Source organism: Dysidea avara, chromosome 10, assembly GCF_963678975.1.
Source record: "Dysidea avara chromosome 10, odDysAvar1.4, whole genome shotgun sequence".
NCBI lineage: Eukaryota > Metazoa > Porifera > Demospongiae > Dictyoceratida > Dysideidae > Dysidea > Dysidea avara.
The window spans coordinates 16,015,458-16,040,910 of NC_089281.1; the positions used below are offsets into that span (position 1 = coordinate 16,015,458).

Below are 25,453 nucleotides of genomic sequence, written 5' to 3' on the forward strand. Positions count from 1 at the left end.
AGTATTGTGTCCACTAATGAAATCCAACATTTCCTCATTTGTGATTGCATCAGAAAAAACCGAGCTAAATTCTTCATCAATTCTGGGTAGAATATATGCTGCATTTTCTTTGCTACTGATGCTTTCACATGTACTTGGTCGATCTCTGCCAATTGTGGAGTAGGTGATGCTGTGAGCTGGTGATATCTATAAAAACATTTCCCTCTATATTGTAGATGTAAACAATAGTTGATTTCCATGCAAGCTAAAGCATTCACGGTATGGTAATTTATTACACATTGTGCAACATCCGGTGTCCTTTGGGAGGTCTTAAAATGTATTGAAACCTATGGGACTAAGACTTTTACACTTCACGGGAGCCCAAACCATATAGTTTATTCTTATTATAAGAACATACTTTTATAGCAGCCACTATACTACAACAATGATGTGAAAATTGGAAAGATACATGTGATTGAGAAATCAGCGATCTTGTGTCAAATGGTAGTGATACCTTGAATTTTAAAGGCTGCATCTTTCCTAAAGCGAGGTATTTTACTCTTATAAGTATAGAGGATCGTTAGGCAACAAAACGTGGCCACTAAACCTTCTGCAACGGGTGAAATAATTGCCTAGTATTGATAGAATCACAGCGATGAAAAATCGCCTATTTCTGTGATAAAATTTTGCATAGCATTGTTCCTAGCCTTGTAGAAATGTAGTAACAAAGTTTATCTCACTAAGTAGACTTTCTAGATGTTGAAAACAAAGTCACCAGAGTATTCTGCCCTGCTAAAGTCGCTTCTTTCCACTTTACAACACAGCATATCTTCACAAACTATATACCATCGTGATGCTAACAACCTGAAGATTACAATTTCATTCTCATAATAAGAATAAACGGTACAGTTTAAGCTCCTGCGAAGATTTCTTACCTCACTCCCATAGGCTTCAATACATTTTAAAGGACATGTACACCGGATGTTGTGCAATCACAATTATTAACCACCACATTCTTTAGCCCTTATGTGAAAATGGGCTATTACTTATTACAAATTTTGTGTTCTTATATAAAGCACATTATTCATATTTTGCTAGTGGCGTTGTGCATGGGCATCAGAGCCATTCATTCATATTGGCAATTCATCATCTTAATAGTTTACATAGTTATGATGCAAAATAAAATGGCAAATAAGTAAACATCAAGAACATCCAACTCTACAAATGTTAGGAAATGAAAGATTTACATGTGAGTAGAAACAGCAAAAAACAACAAATTAAACATGGGGGTCATCTACACCTGCAGCTATACTAGTGTGCATTTACTTCCTACAGCCTGTTAATAGCATAGCCATAACTAAAGTAGGCAGGATTACATGACCTCCCTTGCTTCATTTGCTCTGTGATTCCTATGCAAACGTAAATTTTAAAAATTTTCCTTTGTTTACTTTTTTTTGCAATAACATAATTCGAACCAGCACATACCTCAATTACAAAAATGCAAAGTGGCCGTTTCACCTTTTTTCAGCTATGTTCCACCTATGTTACAGTGTTAATAGTATGAGAAGCAAGCCACTATGGAAATTACGGCTGAAAATGTATCCTGACTATCAATTACAAGTTATGCAAACTCTCAGGCAACAGAAAGTGCTCGGGTAAGTGAATTGCTTGGATAAATGAAGCCCATACATTTATATACAGAGCTTTGTTGATTTATTTAAACAGAACAGTTATTTTCTAGTTTCAAAAAAATATGAGTGTACATGTAAATGAGGGTCTACTGTACTGAAACATGAAGTGGCCATTCTTCAGTAATATGTTATCTGTTATACACTTGTATAGCATTACAAATGAAGAACAGTATGAGAAGCACTTCTACAATCAATCTAGTTACACTATGGAAATTAAAGCAGTGAAGCCATGACACATTACTACCAATCAACACCTGTATGGTAGTGGAGAAAGAAAAGGGACACTAAGGAGGGTCCATGATGCATGCATTGTAGCTGCTGTTGTTGGTGAAAAGGCATGCCTTGGGCTGAAATGACATCAAATAGTGGAGAAATCAAGCCCGTAGCCTTAACCATAGTGGAGTTATGCTTGGCTGGAGACTTCATTCAGTCAGTTAGTAGAAAATTCAAATAGAAACTTGTTGGAAGGATATGGGGTTGCTTTGAAGACATTTATAGGTTTGACATTGCCAAGCTGTTGTGAAGGAAAAGTTAGGCTGGTTTTGTTGGTAAGAAAGCCCAACCCTCCATGAGATCCATACTATACAGTACTACCATACTGTATAATGATGAGTAATTATAGTTAAAATGCTCTAATAGAACAGTCAGGAATCAAACAGTACGGTAGTACTGTTTAAGTAGGGTTTGCATCAAAAGTGATGAACGCCGCCAAAAATACTGCCCTTAAAAACCAACTTCTTACGCGACGAAAATCACCTTTACGGAATAATATTAGTCCATCTAACATCAAATGTAGCATTAAAAACAAGAGAACACTTACTGGCGGCCAGATATAGAATTTTTTAAAAATCGTCAAAACAGGAAATTTCGTCTCACTCACTCACTCACTCACTCACTCACTCACTCACTCACTCACTCACTCACTCACTCACTCACTCACTCACTCACTCACTCACTCACTCACTCACTCACTCACTCACTCACTCACTCACTCACTCACTCACTCACTCACTCACTCACTCACTCACTCACTCACTCACTCACTCCCTCCCTCACTCACTCACTCACTCACTCACTCACTCACTCACTCACTCACTCACCACAGTTGCAAGCCTAGAGCCCAAACGAAGCAACGCACGGTCACCATTTTACGCCACAACAACAAACTCACTGGTGGGATGTGCCTTTTGGGGTTCCAACAAGTGTGCGCCCTGTGAGCCTTGTCTTTTCTTTTATCTTCACTCAGGCTGCTTGTCTTCTTCATCCAACGAAACCATACCGAGGCATTAATTTTCCATATCAACACTTTCTTTAAGCAGCATAATAGACACCACAAAATTATTTAAGGCGCTTAGACTATGCTACTGTACGGCCCCAGACTGTACGGAGGTACCAGTACTCCACGATAGGTAACAAGGTCATGCCCATTCTTTATTCTATGTGGTCTCGATCTATCGATCGAGACCACAATGACCACGCCCCTTTTACACTAGCTGTATTTGTGACCACGCACCCTCAAGGTGGTAGGCTGATTCGAGATACTCTAGTCTAATAATCGATCGAAACCATGATGACCACACCCCTTTTTGGGGCAAGCACTTCTTTGCAGGCTGACTAGAGATACTCTAATACAGCAGTCACCCTAATAAAACAGTCACATGTTTATAGCTAGCTGTATGTTTTAACAAAAAAACTAAACAAACTAGTATATTAAAAATTATAAATTTAAAAATGAAGTAGGGTTTCAAGCTATAAAAAGTAGTGAAACAAGAGGTGAACAATGGTAGCTATTACAGCATAGCTCAGTGGGAAATCCCTACTTTGGCACTGAACACAAAATAATTGTTATACCATGCCAAAGTAGGGATTTAACACTGAGCTATGCTGTAATAGCTACCATTGTTCATCTCTTGTTTCACTACTTTTCATAGCTTGGAACCGTACTTCATTTTTAAATTTATAATTTTTAATATACTAGTTATAATAATAATAATATATATATAAGAAAAGGTTTTACTACATATACCAGATATTCAAGTGTAGTTACATCTGAAGTGGGTATATACATATTTCACCTTAGTTACTGGCTTACCGTAGAAGTGTGCATGTGGATATGACATGTATTGAAAAGGCAGCTAAGGGCATATTAAAATAATTTGGACCATCACTCTTACAATATTTAGCTTAAAATGTATGTACATTTGTGAATACACTCACATGCACCATCGATGAATGATACATTTCTCTGACTTGGTTCCTATTAGTCTGTACTTTCCTATATTCAGATAACTTTCTAAAGAAGAAAATGACAAAGGTAATTATTATGTAGAAACATAGAATGGTTTTATAGCTTTGAACTTTCTAGACATATTACATTTGATAGTTATACCATGGCTGTAATGGATTTTGTTGACATCTACACCCAAAGCACGAGGGCCAAGGGCTAAAGGTGTGTATATCAGCAAAACCTGACGCAGTCGTGGTATAAGTGACATAATATATTACTCTATAGGCACACTCACCTGATAGGTGAAAGAATTAGAGTACTCACCCTGTTTCTTTTATACAGTATCATTATCAATAGCGATTTTAATAGCGTGGGCTAATAACCATTAGAACGTTATACATATGTCATCATGCTTTACACATAGTGCCAGAAAAATTGCAATGGTGGGATCCAGTTTTTTTATGTTTTAGCATTTTGTACTATACCAACTTTGCTATTGGGACAGCACATTAAGCTAAGTAGTTAGGACTATAAGTTACTCACCTATTTAAATCTAGTTGTCTTCCTTGTGTTGTTCTGTGGTTTGCTCAATGGCTGACACATGGTGGGTAGAAATACACATCCGTGCATTTCCCAAATGATTATTTTACTGGTCATTTGTCGTTCAGTAACTGTCAACTAGCCAAAACTTAGGCACTTCACTGACTAACCTGTAAACCCAAACCCATGATTATATGCTTCATGTTGCTCAATATAACAGGTCAAAGTGTATCATACCTTTGAACTGATTGGGCATCAAAGTGATGAGCAAACTGTGTTCCCATGATATTGCTTAGGTAATATCAACATATTGCCCAGGAAATATGCAAGTCAAACTCTGAGTGGCATTTTTGAATGCCCACGCTAAAGTGATACGTATATATTGATAATAAAATTAGTAGATTCCCATATACTACAACTGCTAATCATCAGTAGCAATCAAAACATAACAATGCCCATGCAAAATATAGTGTTTACAATTTAAAAGAATAAGGAAATATTTGGAATTTTAAGGACCAAAGTAGGGAAACAAGGGAGTTCGCCTAAACCTACAGATATACTAGTGGACATTTAAACCCTAATTCAGTCTATACCCATGACTGAATTAGAGATTAAACATTGACTAGTACAGGGGTGTAGGTTCCAAGTGCTTCAGGAACCCCCCTGTAAAATTTAGACCTCTGAGTTTACAGCAGGACCGTAAAACACCATTTAGTGTAGCAGGACAAAATGAGTGAGTAATAGTGTAATGACACAGCACAACAGTTTATAAAGCTTTCATTCATCTCTCAGATGGAGATAACATGAGCCCTCTTGAAAACTTGTTTAAAAGATTGATATACTCTAATAGAGCAGTCAGATATATACACTAATAGAGCAGTCACGTATACTCTAATAGAACATACTTCAATAGTGGAGCTTTTCAGAATTCTAACATTAAATACAAAACTGAGCATGACCTTATACTGCTATAGCTTTGGTGTGCAGTGTTTGTTTAAAGATATAAAACTCCAGTAATTTATTACTTGGGCATGCAAAATGAATCCATGCTATGTATATTGTAGTTATATATAATTGTAAGTCATTCCATTTGTATTCATGGTTCCTATACCAGTGGGATAACTATCACTTACAAATGTCTATATGTGTCTCTATGTGTTACACTGTCTGTTTCCACTATGCGTACCTAAGTAGTACTAGCTTCATCCCAGCGGCACTTATATGCATTATAGTTGTTAAGGGTGCTAGGGTTTTTTTGAAACCATTCAAGGGACAACCCACATAACCACATGCGGCTGTTACATCATAATTGGAAATATTATGCATACTCAAAGTATCCATGTTAGGCGGCTGTGTTTTGTGCCAAAGGAATTGGCCAAGAAACAGCCTGTTTCATTTGAAAACCATCACGAAAATGATCATCTGGGTGTCCAAGAGTGACAATAGAGTGAATTAGCCTGAAAGTTAGTGCTAGTTTTGAAGATACGTGCAAACACAAGCCGAGACACAAGCTGATTTGTAGCCAACACACGTTCTTCCTACATTTTCTCGAGTGACAGTGTATGCTGGTAAGATATATTTGTATTGTACACCTGCTCTTAGGTAGTGATGATGTTCCAGCTGGATTTATCACACATAACAAGACACTGACTGCGTTACGAGGCATTACCTATCAAAGAGCAGGCTTGGTGACTCCACAAGCAACAGGAAGATGTCCCAGTGTGTAAAGAAAAGGAACAAGAACTTTTTCTTTTGTTCAGAACTTCATTTATAACTTGTTATTTGATAAAGTTGGCATTTGTGGTTTATTGGAATTTGTTGTAATAAATGGTCGGCGTGCACATGTTCTATACTACCTGGTAAAAGGTGATATTTTGGAATACACGATAGTCGGATCTCTACCAATCTTTTGGTGGACCATCAGTGATAAATTTGCAAACTTTTAGCGCATGGAATTATAATTGTTGTGATCCAGTATGAAGTTACAAGGTCCGGAAGTCGAAGTTTGCTCACGGGCACTCGCTCTTTGCTTTATAACTCAAGAAAGAAGAAGTGCAAAGACAAATCTCTGCGCTAAGTTTCCACAAGTTCATTGAAGAATGTTCACAGCGAATTTGATGCCTGTGCAAGCAGCCAGTATCTCAGAATAAGAAAAATGTACGGGTTAACTTTGAGGGACTATAGCGCATGAATGAAATAAGGTACAATCTTATACTTTGGTCTCTGTATAGTAGAAAGTTAGATCAATCTTCGAAGCAGTAGTTTAGATTCCTGTAGCTTCCTTTTTGCCTGTATCAAAGGTAAAAACAACAACATTTGTGTGGTTTCAAAAAGGTGCTAGCACCCTTAATGTACTATTTTTGCATAAAATATAGCAGTTTGCTGAGTTTTGATTCAACACAATATTGAAAGTCTTTCAGCATCTAAGGGCTGCACTCCCAGATTGGTAACTCAATACTTCTGTTGGAACCAAAAAGCCCTGGCTATGCCCCTGCAGTATATCTGCAGGTGTAAGCAACATCCCTTGTTTCCCCACTTCTTTTCTATGATCTCTAATCAAACTTAAAATTCCTTATACTTGTTTGTTTACCTTTGTTGTAAAATTATTATGACTGGTGAACTTGCATATACTGCATCATAAGAATGGCACCTGAGTTTAGGCAGGCAGGCCGGCAGGCAGGCCGGCAGGCAGGCCGGCAGGCCGGCAGGCCGGCAGGCAGGCAGGCAGGCAGGCAGGCAGGCAGGCAGGCAGGCAGGCAGGCAGGCAGGCAGGCAGGCAGGCAGGCAGGCAGGCAGGCAGGCAGGCAGGCAGACAGGCAGGCAGGCAGGCAGGCAGGCAGACCAAAAATCAGGTTTGGACAATTTAAAAAATCAATATTAATGCTTTTTTTGTAGGCTTAATGTTATATTCGACTTTAGATACACTAAGACCCTTCTGTAAAGGTACTTTTGCCCCTAAGATGTTTCTAGAGTGGCTTTTAGAGGCAGTATTTTGGCAGGCACCACTTAATATTAGGGTGATCCCTACTTAAACAGTACTACCATACTGTTTGATAAATTATTCCCATGCATGCACACACATGTATGACAATACTCACTGAGGTCTGTATATTATCGAAATAAATTGTAACTTTTATTGTAAATATCACCATTGTGCAATCAGTGTTGGGATAAAGTGTTACATAATATTATTACTCTTTGTGGTAACTAAGTAATATAATGGAATCATAGTACGATAGTACTGTACAGTAGGGACCATAAAGATGCAGGCTTGGCCCATGAAAAAAATCACCCAAAACCAGCCTCACTTTTCCCTGACGACAATGAAACAGTATTGGTTAGGTAAAACTAAGCTCGAACAAGCCTTCAGATCAACTTTAAATGCTTTCAACAAGTTGATATGGAGCTTTATTTAAAACTATTAAATGGAATTTTCTACAACTGACTGACTAAGTAACTGACTGACTGATACCTTCAGACAAGCATAACTCAATAACAGCTGAGGCTATGGGCTTGATTTTTTCACTGTTCGATGCCGCTTTGGCCAGACACATGCCTTTTTGGCATACCGCAGTACGTTCAATGCATTCTTCATGGACTACCAGTGTCCTACTTTGTGTCCCATTCACCTTTGCTGACAGCGAAAGGTGTCGATTTAGCAGTAGCGCATGATGCGTGGCTTCCCTTCGTAATGGAAATTGTCTGTATTCTTCATAGTGGCTGCTTTGATTGCAGAGGTACTTTTCAAACAGTTCTTGATTCATAATGCTGCATAATGGGTTGACATTGCTGATGATGAAGCGTAATGGATACTTCACTTTTCAGACGATAACTGGCAGCTTGGGTGCTCGATACCATTTCTTTCTTTTGATGCATTATGTGTGGGTTCACCAGTCATAATAATTATATTTTACAAAAAGTTGACAAACAAGTACACAAAAATGTAAAATTTTCAACTAGAGTAGGGACCATAACACATATATAGATAAAAAGTACTGAAACAAGTTGGAGTAGTGCACGATATTACATCACAGTAAAACAATAAGGAAGTGTTATATCCCTATTGTGCATTTCCTAAATTTTTTTGTGTACTTGTATACTATAAGAACTAGTAAAACAAGTACAAGGAAAAATTTGGAATTTTAAGAAAAAGTAGGGAAACAAGTACACCTACAGATTTACTAGTGAACATTTAATCCCAACTTCAGTCTATACTCATGACTGAATTAGAGATTAAATGTTTGCTAGTATATCTGCAGGTGTTGGCGACTCTTGTTTCCCTACTCTTTCCATTATGCCAAATTTTTTCTTATACTTGTTTGTTTACTTTTTTGTAACATTATTATGACTGGTGAACTCGCGCATACTGTATCAAAAAAAAAAAAAAGAATAACACCATAGTTAATGTCTTAGTACTTCTCTTGGTTGTATTATGCAGTGCAGCCTTTCTGACTCTTCATGGTGCCAAGCTTCCTTACCTGTTCATTTTGGAGGTTTTCCATCTGCTTCAGCTGCCCTTTTAGATTCATGTAACAATGTACGTGACTTGGCTTCTACCCTTCTTTCTGTTGATGTTGACCAGCTGGAGGCTGCTGCCACACTTTTTCTAACATTTCTATATAATAATTCTTTCACTCTCCCGACCTCTCAGCAAGATCTGCAAATTATACTAGACTAATGTATCTTTGATAACCTGTATGTTTCTTTCAGTATTAGGGATCAGGCACATTTAACTGCTCTAGCACATCCTGCTAGTACAAGCAGCGACTGGCGTAAAGCTATCCCTAGAGCCTGTCTTGGTTTGGTCATTCCCGGACCAGAATTTGTTGTTGGATTACATCTGTAACCTTGCTTCCTCTTTCTCCACTGTGCACTTGCCTTTCTTCTATGGACAACTTTGATGACCATCTGTTAGGCTGCTCTCATGGTCCTATGAGAATCCATCATCATTTATAATGCCCTGTCCTAGTTTTCTTAAGGAACAGAGGCTTCGTATGACGATGGCCTGCAGCCTGGCGATATTTTCATCCTGGCTTTCAACATGTTTGTTCTGCTTATTTTGATGTCTCCGTCCACAGCACTATTCAGCCTGCTTTTATTTCCTCCTCTGCTTCACGTGTTGGGGTAGCTGCTGCAGCTGGAGAGGTGGCCAAGGATCAGAAGCATTTGGCAGCTGTGGAGAAGTCGGATCTGATTTTGTTCCCTTAGTAGCAGAAGTGCTTTGGAGTGTGGACCCCTTTTACCTTGAAAATGTTAAAAGTTATTGCTGACTGTACCACCCCTAGAAATGGTGTTACTCCCTAGCTGGCAAGAAAGAACTTACTCCAGTAAATTTCTCTTGCACTGCGGCAAAGTAATGCTAAAAATAATGATCTTAAGGTATTGGGCTCTTCAGGACAGTGATGATAATGACAATCCCCTTTATCCTTAATTACTGTATTCCTTTGGTAGTAGCTAGTTATGTAGTTGTAGCATTGGGAAACAAGACACCTGCAGATATACTAGTGAACATTTAATCCTTACTTCAGTCATGCATATAGACTGAAGTAGGGATAAATGTTCACTAGTATATCTACAGGTATAGGATATCTAATTAAACAAAATTTCTAATTTTTCCTTATACTTGTAGTAATATTTAATGAGTTACTTTTACAAAGTAACTACCCCCAACACTCTGTGCAATATATAGGCTGACTTTTTGGTATACTCAAATAAAAAAAGTGATATCTATGTCAGAAGATGTCATTGCATTAACATAATTGCAGCCATTTCTTGCCAGCCACTTGATTTCACAACATTTAAAGCCCAGATGCTTTACAGGCCACACCCTCAGTTTGGCTGTGTTTGTATGGGTAGATGTCTTTCATCTCTTGGGCCCCATTACTACAAGACTACACATCACTTTAATTTAAAACAAAGTTTTTTTTCTCTTGTATTTGTGATTCAAATGGTTAGTAAGAAACTGGACACGATGGTACATAAAATTTATAAATATGCACTAGTATGTATGACCAGCAAATTATTAACGTGCACGACACATATATACGCACCTCTTCAACTTGTAAGCACAAAATCCAAAGAACAAAACAAGCATGATTGCAGCAATGACAGCTGCTATGGTAGTAATTATAACCTGAGAGGTACCTATAGTGAGGGAGAGTAACTTTGGATATAGCACTGACCGTTATATCAATGATAAAATATTATCACTCACTTCTGTCAAGTGTGCTGCCAGTGGGTGATATTGCTATGGAACAAATCAGGTACAATAACCATAAAAGTTACTGTACAACCAAAATACAGGCATGCATATTACCTAGCACAACTCTATACAGTGGATAGTATATGCAATGTTATAATATAAAAAACCATTTGTGAAAAAGAAAATTGAACAACTGCTAACAAGAAAGGAAAGTAGCATAGACTTCAATACTTTTATAGAAATAATTATATCACAGTACTGATAGTAGGTATCATAAAGGTTTGCCAAAATATTGACTAAACACAAGCCTCACAATATATTCACAGCACCTTGGCAGTATTGGTTGGGTATGATCAAGCTCAAACATGACTTCAAAATGCACCCACAATGGTTTCAATAAGTTTCTACAATTTTTTTGAAAAAAAAATTAAATTATTTAACACACTTTTTTTATTTACTGACTGACTGGCTAACACCACCACTTATCTGCCACTCCTTCTTTGCATCTTGTTTCTTTTTGCTAGCAGCACAAAGGTATCAATTAGTGGGTAGTACATCAATGGCTTTGTGTACTGTCAATCGTTCATAATTTCCATCAACAATCAAAGTAAGTAGATCGATTGGAGGTGTGCTTTCTCCACATGTAATGTAACTGCTGAACAATAAGTGAAATGGTTTCTTTGCCTGCCAGCAATTAGTATGCGTGCAAAAGTTTGGCCATATTCTTTCCTTTGCCATGATGTATAGTCCACCAAAGATGAGCTCTATGTTACTCAACAAGTGTAAGGAAAAATATACTCTGTTCACATTAATCTTCAACCCGGGTACAGCATGGCGTGGTTCAAAATAAATTGCAGTGTGAAATGATCGTGTCATGCCAAGTCAGGGCCAGCATGGCAAAACAAGGTTGGCTGGCATGAGTTGGCCTGGGATAGGGCGTAATGTGAAAGTATTCTGGGACACTCAATCCATAATAATTTGCTTTTGTCGAATCTCAGCCAGGATTTTCTACTTACTACTAAAAACATTTTACTACAATGTACCATGCTTCCGGTAGGCTCTGTGACAGTTATGCTTTGGCAGCACATTAGTATTCCTGGTTAAAAAAGCATCCACTAGCTTAAACATGTCACAGTTTTTATAGAATTTGTGGCATAAACAGTGAATTTTCTACTGTGCTAAAAAAATTATGAGTGTGGCCTAGCATATTATGGAACGTGCCCCATTATGTAAGCCTTTTCACTTACACAACAGCACAACACCATCTCTCAGTTTGAGGAAACAGACACAAGTTACTCACTTTCGATGAAGTCAGTAGATTTTGTACAATCATGCCAATCAATACAGTAGTGTTGAATGCATTCTATTTCATTCAAATGGTGTTGTATAAACTGGACACCTGAGGGCTGCAGGCCCTAGGGTGGAGTTGTTTACAAATCAGATACAACCAAATGGGTGTGTTCTAACTGATTTGTGGTATGGGGTGTGCGCATATCAAAGGCGCTCATTTGTAACACAGAAGGAACAAGAAGGCAAGGCTAATATTGGCTACTGCTGAGTGCTGTATACAAGGAATGATTTTACTCACTAATTACTACCTTGATGGTTAGTTGATTCATTGTTAGCTAATTTATTCATTGGTAGCATGTTTCCCATGCATGAGTGCAAGGTGTGTATTGATGCCAATCACTCCAGCCATTGTACTGCTTCACATCAGGTGTAGCTGAAGTGTCTGATATTCATTGTTGAGTAGTGCAGCGCTATAATAGTCTTGGTTAGCTTAATTTATTGGCAAACAAGCGTGTGGTATATAGATAGTTACGGACTCAGCCCAGCAGTTGTACTGCTTTCTGTTTAAGATTTTTTTCTTTATTCCAGAGCAATTTATGTTCATTTCCCCCATATTGTGATTTCCTGTGATGGTCTGGTGTTTGGTTTTGTTTAATGTCTTTGAACTAATTAGTGCCAGACTGTGTGGCCAAAAGGAGGTACTTAGCCATGTTACAATTATTTGTAAATTAGGGTGACTTGTTTGTAGCTGAATACTCTACAGGGTGACTTGAAAAGTAGTTTAACACTTTGCAGGGTGACTTTTTTGTAGTTGAGCTCCACACAGAGTAAGTTATATTCTCTACAAGCATAGTTGAACACTTTAAGTAATCTAATCCAAAACAGCCAAGCTGTAAAAAAAGTGTGCGGCCCTCAAAAAGGCTATGGTGAAAAAAGATGTGAAATCCAAGGTGGCGGCCAAGAAATGGCTGTGATGGTAGGTTAATGGTAAAAATTTTAATAACAACAATTCAGGTGAATTTGGTGCCGCTTGGTCAATTGGCACAAAATTCACCTGAATTGTCATTATTAAATTTTTTACCATTAACCTACCATCTCAGCCATTTCTTGGCCGCCACCTTGGATTTCACATCTTTTTTCACCATAGCCTTTTTGAGGGCCGCACACTTTTTTTACAGCTTGGCTGTTTTGGATTAGATTTCACTTCTTTTTGTATTTGTATACCCCAAAGCTGGCCTATGGCCTGCTTTGGGACTTTTTTAACCTATCTTTTTTCTTTACCACAGGAAGAAGAAAAGATGAAGCAGATGTACCTTAAATATTTCTGATTTTATCAGTAAATGTACAAATTATATATATAATACATATATTTATTACAGAACTGTTTATGGTGGTTTCTTTGTAACTGAACACTCTTCAAGGTAACTTCTTCTAGCTGTTCTCTCTACAGGGTGATTTATTTGTAGCTGGATTCTGTACAGGTGATTTTTTTGCTGCTGAGCTCTTTACAGAATGGTTTCTTTGTAGCTGAACTCTCTACAAGGTAATTTCTTCTAGCTGAACTCTCTACATGGTGGTTTCTTTGTAGCTGAACTCTCTACAAGATAACTTCTTCTAACTGATCTTTCTACAGGGCAATTTGTTTGTGGCAGAATTTTCTACAGGGTGATTTCTTTGCAGCTGAACTCTCTACATGGTGGTTTCTTTTTACTGTAGCTGAACTCTCTACAAGGCAATTTCTTCTAGCTGATCTCTCTACAGGGTGATTTGTTTGTAGCTGAATTCTGTACAGGTGATTTGTTTGCAGCTGAGCTCTTTACAGAATGGTTTCTTTGTAGCTGAACTCTCTACAAGGTAACTTCTTCTACCTGAACTCTCTACAGGGAGATTTGTTTGCAGCTGAACTTTCTTCATGATGGTTTCTTTGTAGCTGAACTCTCTACAAGGTAACTTCTTCTAGCTGAACTACCTACATGGTGGTTTCTTTGTAGCTGAACTCTCTACAAGGTGACTTCTTCTAGCTGATCTTTCTACAGGGTGATTTGTTTGTAGCTGATTTTTCTACAGGGTGATTTGTTTGCAGCTGAACTCTCTATATGGTGGTTTCTTTGTAGCTGAACTCTCTACAAAGTGACTTCTTCTAGCTGATCTCTCTACAGGGTGATTTGTTTGTAGCTGAACTCTCTTCATGATGGTTTCTTTGTAGCTGAACTCTCTACAAGGTAACTTCTTCTAACTGAACTCTCTACAGGGAGATTTGTTTGCAGCTGAACTTTCTTCATGGTGGTTTCTTTGTAGCTGAACTCTCTACAAGGTAACTTCTTCTAGCTGAACTACCTACATGGTGGTTTCTTTGTAGCTGAACTCTCTACAAGGTGACTTCTTCTAGCTGATCTTTCTACAGGGTGATTTGTTTGTAGCTGGTTTTTCTACAGGGTGATTTGTTTGCAGCTGAACTCTCTATATGGTGGTGTCTTTGTAGCTGAACTCTCTACAAAGTGACTTCTTCTAGCTGATCTCTCTACAGGGTGATTTGTTTGTAGCTGAACTCTCTTCATGATGGTTTCTTTGTAGTTGAACTCTCTACAAGGTAACTTCTTCTAACTGAACTCTCTACAGGGAGATTTGTTTGCAGCTGAACTCTCTTCATGATGGTTTCTTTGTAGTTGAACTCTCTACAAGGTAACTTCTTCTAGCTGAACTCCCTACATGGTAGTTTCTTTGTAGCTGAACTCTCTACAGGTGATTTGTTTGCAGCTGAACTCTCCACATGATGGTTTCTTTAAATTTGTAGCTGAACTCTCTACAAGGTAACTTCTTCTAGCTGATCTCGCTACAGGGTGATTTGTTTGTAGCTGAATTCTGTACTGGTGATTTGTTTGCAGCTGAGCTCTTTACAGAATGGTTTCTATGTAGCTGAACTCTTTACAAGGTAATTTCTTCTAGCTGATGTCTCTACAGGGTCACTAGTTTGTAAATGAATTCTCTACATGGTGGTTTCTTTGTAACTGAACTCTCTACGAGGTAACTTCTTCTAGCTGATCTTCCTATAGGGTGATTTGTTTGTAGTGGAATTCTGTACAGGTGATTTTTTTTGCAGCTGAGCTCTTTACAGAATGGTTTCTTTGTAGCTGAACTCTTTACAAGGTAACTTCTTCTAGCTGATGTCTCTACAGGGTCACTAGTTTGTAAACGAATTCTCTACATGGTGGTTTCTTTGTAACTGAACTCTCTACAAGGAAACTTCTTCTAGCTGATCTCTCTACGGGGAGATTTGTTTGTAGCTGAACTCTCTACATGCAGGTGATTTGTTTGCAGCTGAACTCTCCACATGATGGTTTCTTTGTAGCTGAACTCTCTACAAGGTAACTTCTTCTAGCTGATCTCTCTACAGGATGATTTGCTTGTAGCTGAACTATCAACAAGGTAACTTTTTCTAGCTGATCTCTCTACAGGGTGATTTGTTTGTAGCTGAATTCTGTACAGGTGATTTGTTTGCAGCTGAGCTCTTTACAGAATGGTTTCTATGTAGCTGAACTCTTTACAAGGTAATTTCTTCTAGCTGATGTCTCTACAGGGTCACTAGTTTGTAAATGAATTCTCTACATGGTGGTTTCTTTGTAACTGAACTCTCTACGAGGTAACTTCTTCTAGCTGATCTTCCTATAGGGTGATTTGTTTGCAGTGGAATTCTGTACAGGTGATTTTTTTTGCAGCTGAGATCTTTACAGAATGGTTTCTTTGTAGCTGAACTCTTTACAAGGTAACTTCTTCTAGCTGATGTCTCTACAGGGTCACTAGTTTGTAAACGAATTCTCTACATGGTGGTTTCTTTGTAACTGAACTCTCTACAAGGAAACTTCTCCTAGCTGATCTCTCTACAGGGAGATTTTTTTGTAGCTGAACTTTCTACAGGTGATTTGTTTGCAGCTGAACTCTCTACATGATGGTTTTTTTGTAGCTGAACTCTCTACAAGTTAACTTCTTCTAGCTGATCTCTCTACAGGGTGATTTGTTTGTAGCTGAACTCTCTACATTATGGTTTCTTTGTAGCTGAACTCTACAAGGTGATTTCTTCTAGCTGAATTATCTCTTTCTATAGTTGCATGAATTCCCTACAAGGTAACTTCTTCTAGCTGATCTCTCTACAGGGTGAATTGTTTGTGGCTGATCTCTCTACAGGGTGACTTGTTTGTAGCTGATCTCTATACAGGTTACTTGTTTCTAGCTGATCTCTTGAATTCTCTTCGGGTGACTGCTCTATTAGGATGACTGCTCTATTAGGGTGACTGCTCTATTAGAATATCTCGATCTCACACTTGCTACACCAAGTTGGATTTCGTGTTATAACTCCGTGGCTTTAAGTCTGATTCTTCTACACCATTGAAGAGCCTTTCTAAGATGATAACTCCATCTGTACAGCGATTTTCAAAGCATTACCCCAAGCGGTTTACCTGGTAGGCGTGGCAAACAGTCATTTTTTATTAGCTAATCTCGATTGCATAATTGTTGCACACTGTTGGTTTTTTCGTTGTATCTTCCTGGTTTTTAGCTCGATTTCTTTCAAACCACAAAAGGTTTGAGGTTTAATAGTTAACCTATTCACCCACCGATTTTCAGCTTCTTCCCATACGCGGTTTACCCTGTAGGCGTGACAACATATTGGTGTTATTTCTCGTGAATAATCGCTCATAACTCTTTGCCTGTTTATCGTATTCCAGCCAAAGTTGGTACAGAGATGCGCCTTTATACCCCCCTTCTGTGTGCCAAATTTCAAGGCGATTGGATATGGCGTTCGCGTTTTATAGCAGTTTTTGTAAGTGTGCGAAAAGAGGAAGAAAAAAAAAAAAACTAAGAAACTAAGCCAATTTTGGAAGTCGCATATCTCAGGAACGCTTGAAGCGATTTCGCTCAAATTTGGAATGTGGAGTGCTGAAGGTGGAGGGAGTGTCCACAGCAAAAATCGTATTGTTTCATCAAGGCAGCACAGAGCTACGGAGGTGCGAAAATTGCGTTTTCTTCCTTCCTGTCAATATACTCACGGGTGTTGCGCGCCGGCTTCTTGGGCCGCACGACACACTACCGTTGATTTTACTTCTTAGCTGATTACTCTATTAGAGTATCTCGATCTCACACTTGCTATATACACCAAATTGGATTTCGTGTTATAATTCTGTGGCTTTAAGACTGATTCTTCTAAACCATTGAAGGGCCTTCCTAAGATGATTAATCCACCTGTACACAAATTTTCAAATCATTCCCCTGAGCGGTTTTTCTGAGGGGTTTTTCTGATAGGCGTGGTAAGTAATCTTTTTTTTATTAGCTAATCTTGATTGCATTATGTTGGTTTTGTCACTGTATCCTCATGGTATTTAGTTTGATTTCTTTCAAACCACAAAAAGTTTGAGGTTTACTAGTTAACTTATCCATTACCAATTGTCAGCTTTTTCTCATTATAGGTGTGACAACATATTGGTGTTATTTTTTTGTGAATAATTGCTGATAACTCCTTGACAGTTTATCGTATTCCAGTCAAACTTGAAGTAAAGATGCACCTGTATACCCTCCTTCTGTGTGCCAAATTTCAAGGCAATCGGATATTGCATTCATGTTTTATGGCAGCTTTTATAAGTGTGCAAAAGACAAAGAAATAGAAAAAAACTAAGCCAATTTTTGAAGTCTACATATCTTGGGAATGCTTGGAGCAATTTTGCTGAAATTTGGTATGTGGAGTACTGATGTTGGCGGACATGTCCACAGCAAAAATTGTCTTGTTTCGCAAAAGCAGCACAGAGCTACGAATGCGTGAAAATCACATTTTTATCTTCCTGTCAGTGTACTCACGGTGTGGCGTGCCAGCTTCTTGGGCCACATGACACACTACCGCATGTCTTTATGTAGCTGAACTCTCTACCTGGTGATTTACAACATAGCTGAAGTCTCTACAGGGAGACTTGTGATACAGTCGAACTGCCTAAGGGAGACTTTTTATGTATGTAGCTGAAGTCTCTACAGAGTGACTTGATGTAACTGCACTCTCTACTGGGTTAGCTGTAACGTAACTGAACTCTCTACTGGGTGACTTGTGATGTAGCTGAATGTTCTAATAAGGTGACTGCATTATTAGAGTATCTCGATCATGCACTGGTTACACATAGTTGTTTTTTACATCAATTGATTTTAATCCGGTTTCTTCTTAACAACTGAAAGACTCTTCTACAGTAATGAAACTAAAATTGTGCATTTGTTAAATATGGTTGGCATTTTTGTTATAACTCCATGACCATCATCTAAATTTCTTTCAAACCACAAATATAGTTATTTTGTGTACAGACTGATTTTCAAGCTATTCCATCAAATTCTTTACCCTGTAGGCGTGACAGTAAATAGTTTTAGCATTTTTGAAAAATTGTGCATAACTCCATTGTTCTTTATATGGTCTGCATGAAAATTGGACTGTAATTATACTCTTGCTGCCCTCCAAATTTGAAGTACATCAGCCAAAGCATTTGCGAGTTATTACGATTTTTCTAAAATGAGAAATTAAGAAGAAAATACGAAGAACTTTGAAGGCACATAATTTATCACAGTGATGGCTGGACGGATTTGACTCAAATTTGGAATGGAAGGTACCCTACCCCAAGGGAGTTCCCACAGCAAAAATGGTTATTTCAATTTAGGCACCAAAACATGCTTGTTTCGGTTCAAAGCCATTAGTAGTGACACATGTTCACCTCTTTGATATTACTGATTTTGAACCAAGCACAAACTGGCTATACCCTCTAATAGAACATTCATATAAAGCTATGAGATACATAAAGTATCAAAGTTTGTGGAGCTGGCCTAATAACACGGATATTTCCTGTAAATACACACTTGTCTGTCACACACTTGCACTGGTTGTGCTTGGCCACACAACACACTGCCGTGTGTCTTGACTTGTAAGCTTGTAAGGAGATATAACTATAAATTAATACGCAGTGACATGGCAAACATAAGATACAGCTACTGTACAAGTTTGTAATCATCCACTTACTATCATCATCCAGCACAGTGATCATAGTTTGATTAAGATGACCAGTAGAAACTCCTTTAGGTAAGGTGATGATGCGGAGAAAAAATGTTTCATTCTCTTCCAATATTTCATCATCATTTATAAAAATGTCAAAGGACATATCAGTTACTCCAGCTGGAAATGTGATGGAATATGGTCCAGAATCATAATCAACATCACCTCCTACACAGTTTGTACAATGTAAGAGCATTAATTTATTTTACTGCATTATACTGGAAAACATTTTTATAGTTTTAAATGACTTGAAGAAATTTTTCTGCAAAAAATTAAATTCTTAACAGTGGTGAAGGGATTTCCTGGGATTCTGGAATCCCCATCTGATATTTGGACTAGTAGAATTGGTGCAAAAACACCAAGCTATCAGTTTTGGTAACACAAAGGAAGAGAGGAAAAGAAAGCAAGAATGGTGCAGTACAGCTAACAGGAAAATTACATTGATTCCTTAGAAGTCGACAAAAGGAAGGGAATCTTTATAAGTGAGATATGAATATTCCAGTAAAAAACTATAGTCCATTCATGTTCACCTGAGCTCTTGTTTCGTGTTATTAGGCCAGCTTCCCAAACACTGTGAAGCCTTTTAAACGCCAGAAATATTTATGAAATTAAGAACAAGTGCGTTACAAGGCTTTACAAATATCCCATACATTTAGTATGGATGATTCAAGCACACAAACATGTTTACAAATGAAAACATGTTTGTTTCGGTTCAAAGCCATTAGTAGTGACACATGTTCACCTCTTTGATATTACTGATTTTGAACCAAGCACAAACTGGCTATACCCTCTAATAGAACATTCATATAAAGCTATGAGATACATAAAGTATCAAAGTTTGTGGAAGTCTATTTAATTGAATGCATAAAACTCAAGATCTAGATACTAGGGCTCTGAATCTATCCTAAAATTCCGTAGTCCAACATTTATTTTCTCTACCAATTTTGAAAATGCATTCTTTTATGCAAGCCAATACTTACACTAAGAGACTTAAAAGGGAATTAAAACTTATTATGGATAGTTTGTATTATCCATGGAATCATGAACCCAATACATTTTGAAAAATTGTTATGTTTACAATATGTCAGCAGTTGGGGGTGCGACCCTAGACCCCTGCATCTATGAATAATTACAAAATCTGGAAACCTCCTTTGAAAACCTTGTAATATAATATTATGAAACTAAATACACAAAGTAGTTAAAAAGTCTTGATACTATTATTGTCTTTGCTTTTGCTACAATACCAATGATATAGCATATACATATACCCAACTCTACTCTGTGTCCAGTGTATAAAACATGATCAAGACACATGGTAGTATGTCGTGTAGCAAAGAAAGCTGTTTCACCACACCGTGAGTATGTATATTTCCAGGAAGAAAGAAAATGTGATTTTTTACGCACATACGTAGCTCTGTGCTCTCTTCTCAAATTGGAATTATTTTTTACTGCAAATTCCTTCCACCTTCAGCACCCCACATACCAAATTTGAGCAAGATTTCCTGACACAATCATGAAATACAAGCCCTCAAAGTTTGACTTAATTTCTTCAGCTATATTTTCTTTGTTTAGGGAACTGGGAGGCTTAGATTATTCTTTTCACTTTTCAAAAACCATTATAAAATGCTAATGCATACCTCAATTTTCTTAAACTTTGGTGCACTTTAAGAATGTATTAAAAAGGCTGACTTTTTGTCATGCCTACAGGGTGGGAATAACTTAAAAATTGGTATGTGTATAGGTCAACCATCATAGCTCAAACCTTTTGTGGCTTAGTAGAAATAGCATTGACAGCTTTAGAGTTACATGGCAAAAACCGAACAACTGTTAATTGCAGGGTTGAGATGCTAAAAGTGCATGAATAATGTTGGACAATCTTACCAGCGTTCAAACCAATAATCTCTATACAGAACACCCAAATCCTTAACCACTGAACTGCTGCTATCACGGCTGTTCACTTCTCTTAATTTCTAAATGAAAGTTCTAGCTAAAATCTACTCAATAGAAAATTGAATTCTATGTGTGTTCTATTAGAAGCTTTCGAAACAATGTGCACTCTGTTAGAGAGTATTACAAAAGTAACCTGCATTACAATACTATTGAAACTTCTTTAGTATTCCATCGAATCAGAGCTGACATTATCAAATGGTACAGTAGTACCGTTTAAGTAGAGATCATCCCAAAAATTTCGTGTGCCGCCCAAAATTCTGCGTTTGAAAATCATCCTAGAGACATCTTATGCGACAAAAATCACCTTTATGGAATAGCACTAGTCCATATTATGTGTAATACAGCATTAACTGTAACATAACACTTACAGGTGGCCGGATATAGAATATAAAATAATCATCAAAACTCTAATTTTAGTCTCACTACCTCACTGCCTGACTGACCACAGTCGCAAAGCTAGAGGCCAAACGAAGCAGTGCAGGGCCACCATTTTATGCCACAATAACAAACTTACCAGTGGGATGTGCCTTTTGGGATTCTGACAAGTGTAGGCCCTCTGCACCTTGTCTTTTCTTTTATCTCCAATTAGGCTGTTTGTTTTCTTCTTCATCCAACGAAACCATATCGAGGCATTCATTTTCTGTATTAACACTTTCTTTCAGCACCATATTTAGATACCACAGAATTATTTCAGAGCTGGATTTCAGAAGCGCTTCAGTCCCAGTGCTAAGAGATATACCAGCTAGATATCTGCAACCTTGTGATTGGGATCCTGTTTGTGATAGGTTCACGACCACACCCTCAAATAAAGATCTAGGTAGACTAATAGCGATAGAGTATATGGAGACCACACCTCTTAACAATCTAGCTATTTACTTAACAGTAAACAAGATGACCTCACCCCTTATTGGTCTAGCTGGCTGCAACTGAAGCTAGTTGTGCTACAACAAAAAACTAAACAAATTAGTATTGTTTAAAAATATGTTAATTTATAAATGAAGTAGGGATCTATGCAATAAAAAGTAGTGAAACAAGAGATGAATGATGGTATTACAGCACAGCTGGTGGGAAATTGGCACATTAGCTATAACCATTATTTTGTTCAATGCCAAAGTAGGGACTTCCCACCAAGCTATGCTGTAATACCATCATTCATCTCTTGTTTAATACTTTTTATTGCATAGATTCCTACTTCATTTTTAAATTAACAACTTTCTAAAATACTAGTATATAGACATTTTGGTATTAGTCGGTATTGGTATGAGTAAGACCCAATTGTCATCACCATAATAAGTGCAATGCTAGCAGAACTTGTGATAAAAAAGGATGGAAATAATATTCTAGGCATTATTTGTTTTGAAATGTTAACAACTGCAACTTATCCCGTTTGCATGAAAAATCAAGATACTCTAATAGAACAATCACTGTAAATAAAATATCCTAATAACTTGGAAGGAATTTGCTTTGTTATAAAACACTAGTGCAGATAAAATACAAGTAATATACTACAACGTTTTGTATAACAATAGCCATGAACAAAGCAAGCAAAAAATTATATAGCTATTGAATAGATCCTTTGGCTTTGGTATCAGATCGGTAGGTATTTTTCTGTATTGGCATAGCACCACTTTGTCTTATATGATCATCACTGCATTTTCAGATAAGAAGAAATTTGTGTAAAACAGCCTCAAAGCCAGTTTATGGTTGGCTTTGGGATATTTAATATACAAAAAGAAGTGAAATCCATTATGTCATTAACATCATGGCTGCCACCTTTGATTTCACAACCCCGACTTTGGAAGCCACACCCTTTTTATGTAGCTTGGCTGTTTTTGCGTGGATAATATTTGCTCTGTAAAAATGTTTGGTTCTAGCAAACACTTTGTCAGCCAGTGAATGAACAATAACTAGGACAACACAGCCATTTATATGCATTCCAACTGTGCTTAAGATTCATCATTACTTACAGCGATCAGTTACTATGTTTACACTATACTATTAATTGAAATCAAAAACAAGTTAATTAAGATCATAAAATAGCTAATATTTATACAAAACAACAAAACTTTACTACAACAGCAGTTTATTCTTCAAGAGCATTCTTATATCCTGTTAATATTAATAGTATGTAATAGTTGTAACACGGGCATGAGGGCTTTGACTGATATGTATGCCTGACTGCCCGAGGGCAGAGGGCATACATATCAGGCAAAACCCGAATTCCCTGTGTTACAGCTAATATGTAACACTTATCAGGCTGATAGCCTGTACAGGGTGATCAATCACCCAAGCCAATACGAGTGCAGCCACTGGATGTATTATATGTGCATACCTAAAATTTTCTATTATGGGTCAACAGCTAGTACGTCTTGGTTACATTCGATTACGATGAATGGACATATCACAGAGAATTTCGGCTACGCGAGTTTAATGTTTAATCAGTCCTACTGAATCGTTTATGGAAAAATTATGAAATTCACTAAAGGCCTAGATAGGTAAGCTTGCTTGTAGAGTGGTTACTCCAAGCAGAGCGGTAGCTTCGTGATGAAGGCGTGTCCATATTCGAAAAGATGCGGAAATAATTGGTGAATAAGCTATAGCACTCGTTCAGTCGTTCTCACCTTAGCCTAAGTTTTTTCAATTCGTAGGATGGTGAGGATAACAAACACTCTCTATCTGAGTGGTTTTCATGGCGAAATCCAAATCATGCATCCTAATCATGAGTATTAATCGATCCCCACAATCGATTTCGGCCTCAACATCCATATAATCACTGCCCAGTTGTAGCCTAGCTACATTTCGTATGTAGCCCGGCTAGCTGGGCTACATACGAAATGTAGCCCGGGTGGCTCCTTTGGTCTGAGGTGTGAAAGTGATACATACTAATTTATTGCACAGAAGATTTTTATCATCCAATTGTCTCTTTAAATTCTGTGCACAGCTCTTTACCATCCAGCCCATTAGTTCAGCTTTGTCACTCACCTGATTGCCCCTTTCAATATTTTCCATCACTTTTAAATCACACAATTTATATAATTATATAAAGCTGAAAAGCCATCTGTCCATCTGTCTACATTCCTTTGATGTCAGACAATTACCTTGCTAATGAACGCATATATCAAAACAGTTGCTGTGTCAAACAAAGCACTCATCTCATCATTTTAAAATGAAGCTTCTAACTGTGGTTGTTCGTCCTCTAGAGAGCATTGAAGTTGTTCATCCTCTAGAGAGCATTGAAGGCATTGGTGTAGGAAGAGTTGAGCTACATTCCTGTCTAAATCACAAACAAACAGCCCTAGCGTTAGTGCATAGAACTGTTAATCCAAAAGTCCTGAGTTCGATTCATGCCCATGACAACTTTTTTCTTCTTAATGCCACCTTTTCATGATATACTTTATCAAATGTCAGATGTTGATGACACTTACTCACCAATCTGTGCACATATTGACACGATTCACATATGAAATGAAATGCTCATCATCTGGCTACCTCACAAAGTTTATTGCAAGTGTCTACGTGTTTTCCTTTGTCTGCTACAGCGCATTGAAGGCCATGATGTAGAGAAAACTTCAGCTGCATTCCATTACAAACAACAGGACAAACAGTTCAGTTGGTATAGCACCTCTCTGAAGTTGTTGTGGTTCCAGGTCGAATCCTACCTGTGGCATAATTTTTTTCTTCATTTTATATGTGACCCGCCAACTTGTTTGCATTTTCCTTGAACATCATTTTATGACTTTTTAAGCCAATGGGCTGTTAAAGTTTCAGCCTAGAGTTTTTGGAGTTATAGCAATAGATAACAAGAAGAGCAAAACAATTGATTTGTACAGTGCCTATATGGAAAAAAGTACAAGCGCTCATTTAATTGATCATAAGTCTCTAGTGCAATGGACTACAGAGCTGGGACTTGTGTCATTCTATTCACTATGAACTGGGGCATTTAACAAGGTATAGTATTTGGTCTAAATATAGCCACGCTATCAAACAAGAAGTCTGTTCAAGCTTAGAAATGGCAATGATAAAGTTACGTTTTACCGCAACATAAACAAATGCACGTAACTCATGTTAGCTTTATGGTACAGAAACGAAACAAAGATATTCTCACTCTCCATGAAGAGGTGAATCCATTGGTATATTAGATATTTTTTCCTTCACTGTTTACTGAAGCGATTAAAGTGTATGTAAAATTATTTATGTAGCACACATTTTTACTCAATGTATTTCAATGGATAGAATTATGCAAACAAGTCAGATTTTCGCTCAGCGGGTCATATATACCTTTTTAATGCTTTTTCTAACTTAAGCTTTTCGTTCATAACTACATTAAGTTCATAACATCCTGGTATTGCTTCACAGCAATGTATATGGACTGTTGGAGTAGCTAACACATTTGATTGGAATAGGCAGGTATGGGCACGCCAATCTAATACATGCTCATTTGTCTGTGTTTGTCCCCATGTGTTCTATTAGAGTAAGTACATTTTCTTTTGTAACTTCAATTCTTT

General features: G+C 37.6%; 1 protein-coding gene across 1 annotated transcript in view; it reads right to left on the reverse strand.

Annotated features, from left to right (window-relative positions):
* Window positions 1-10,459: 10,459 nt before the first annotated feature.
* Window positions 10,460-25,453, reverse strand: part of LOC136236791 (uncharacterized) — a 36,362-nt gene continuing 21,368 nt past the window's right edge. The window contains exons 5-7 of the mRNA XM_066027025.1: window positions 18,966-19,166; window positions 10,652-10,684; window positions 10,460-10,581 (exon numbers count right to left, since the gene is read on the reverse strand). Of these exons, the coding sequence (XP_065883097.1) occupies window positions 10,460-10,581; window positions 10,652-10,684; window positions 18,966-19,166 (356 nt within the window). The remainder of the gene's footprint in view (window positions 10,582-10,651; window positions 10,685-18,965; window positions 19,167-25,453) is intronic.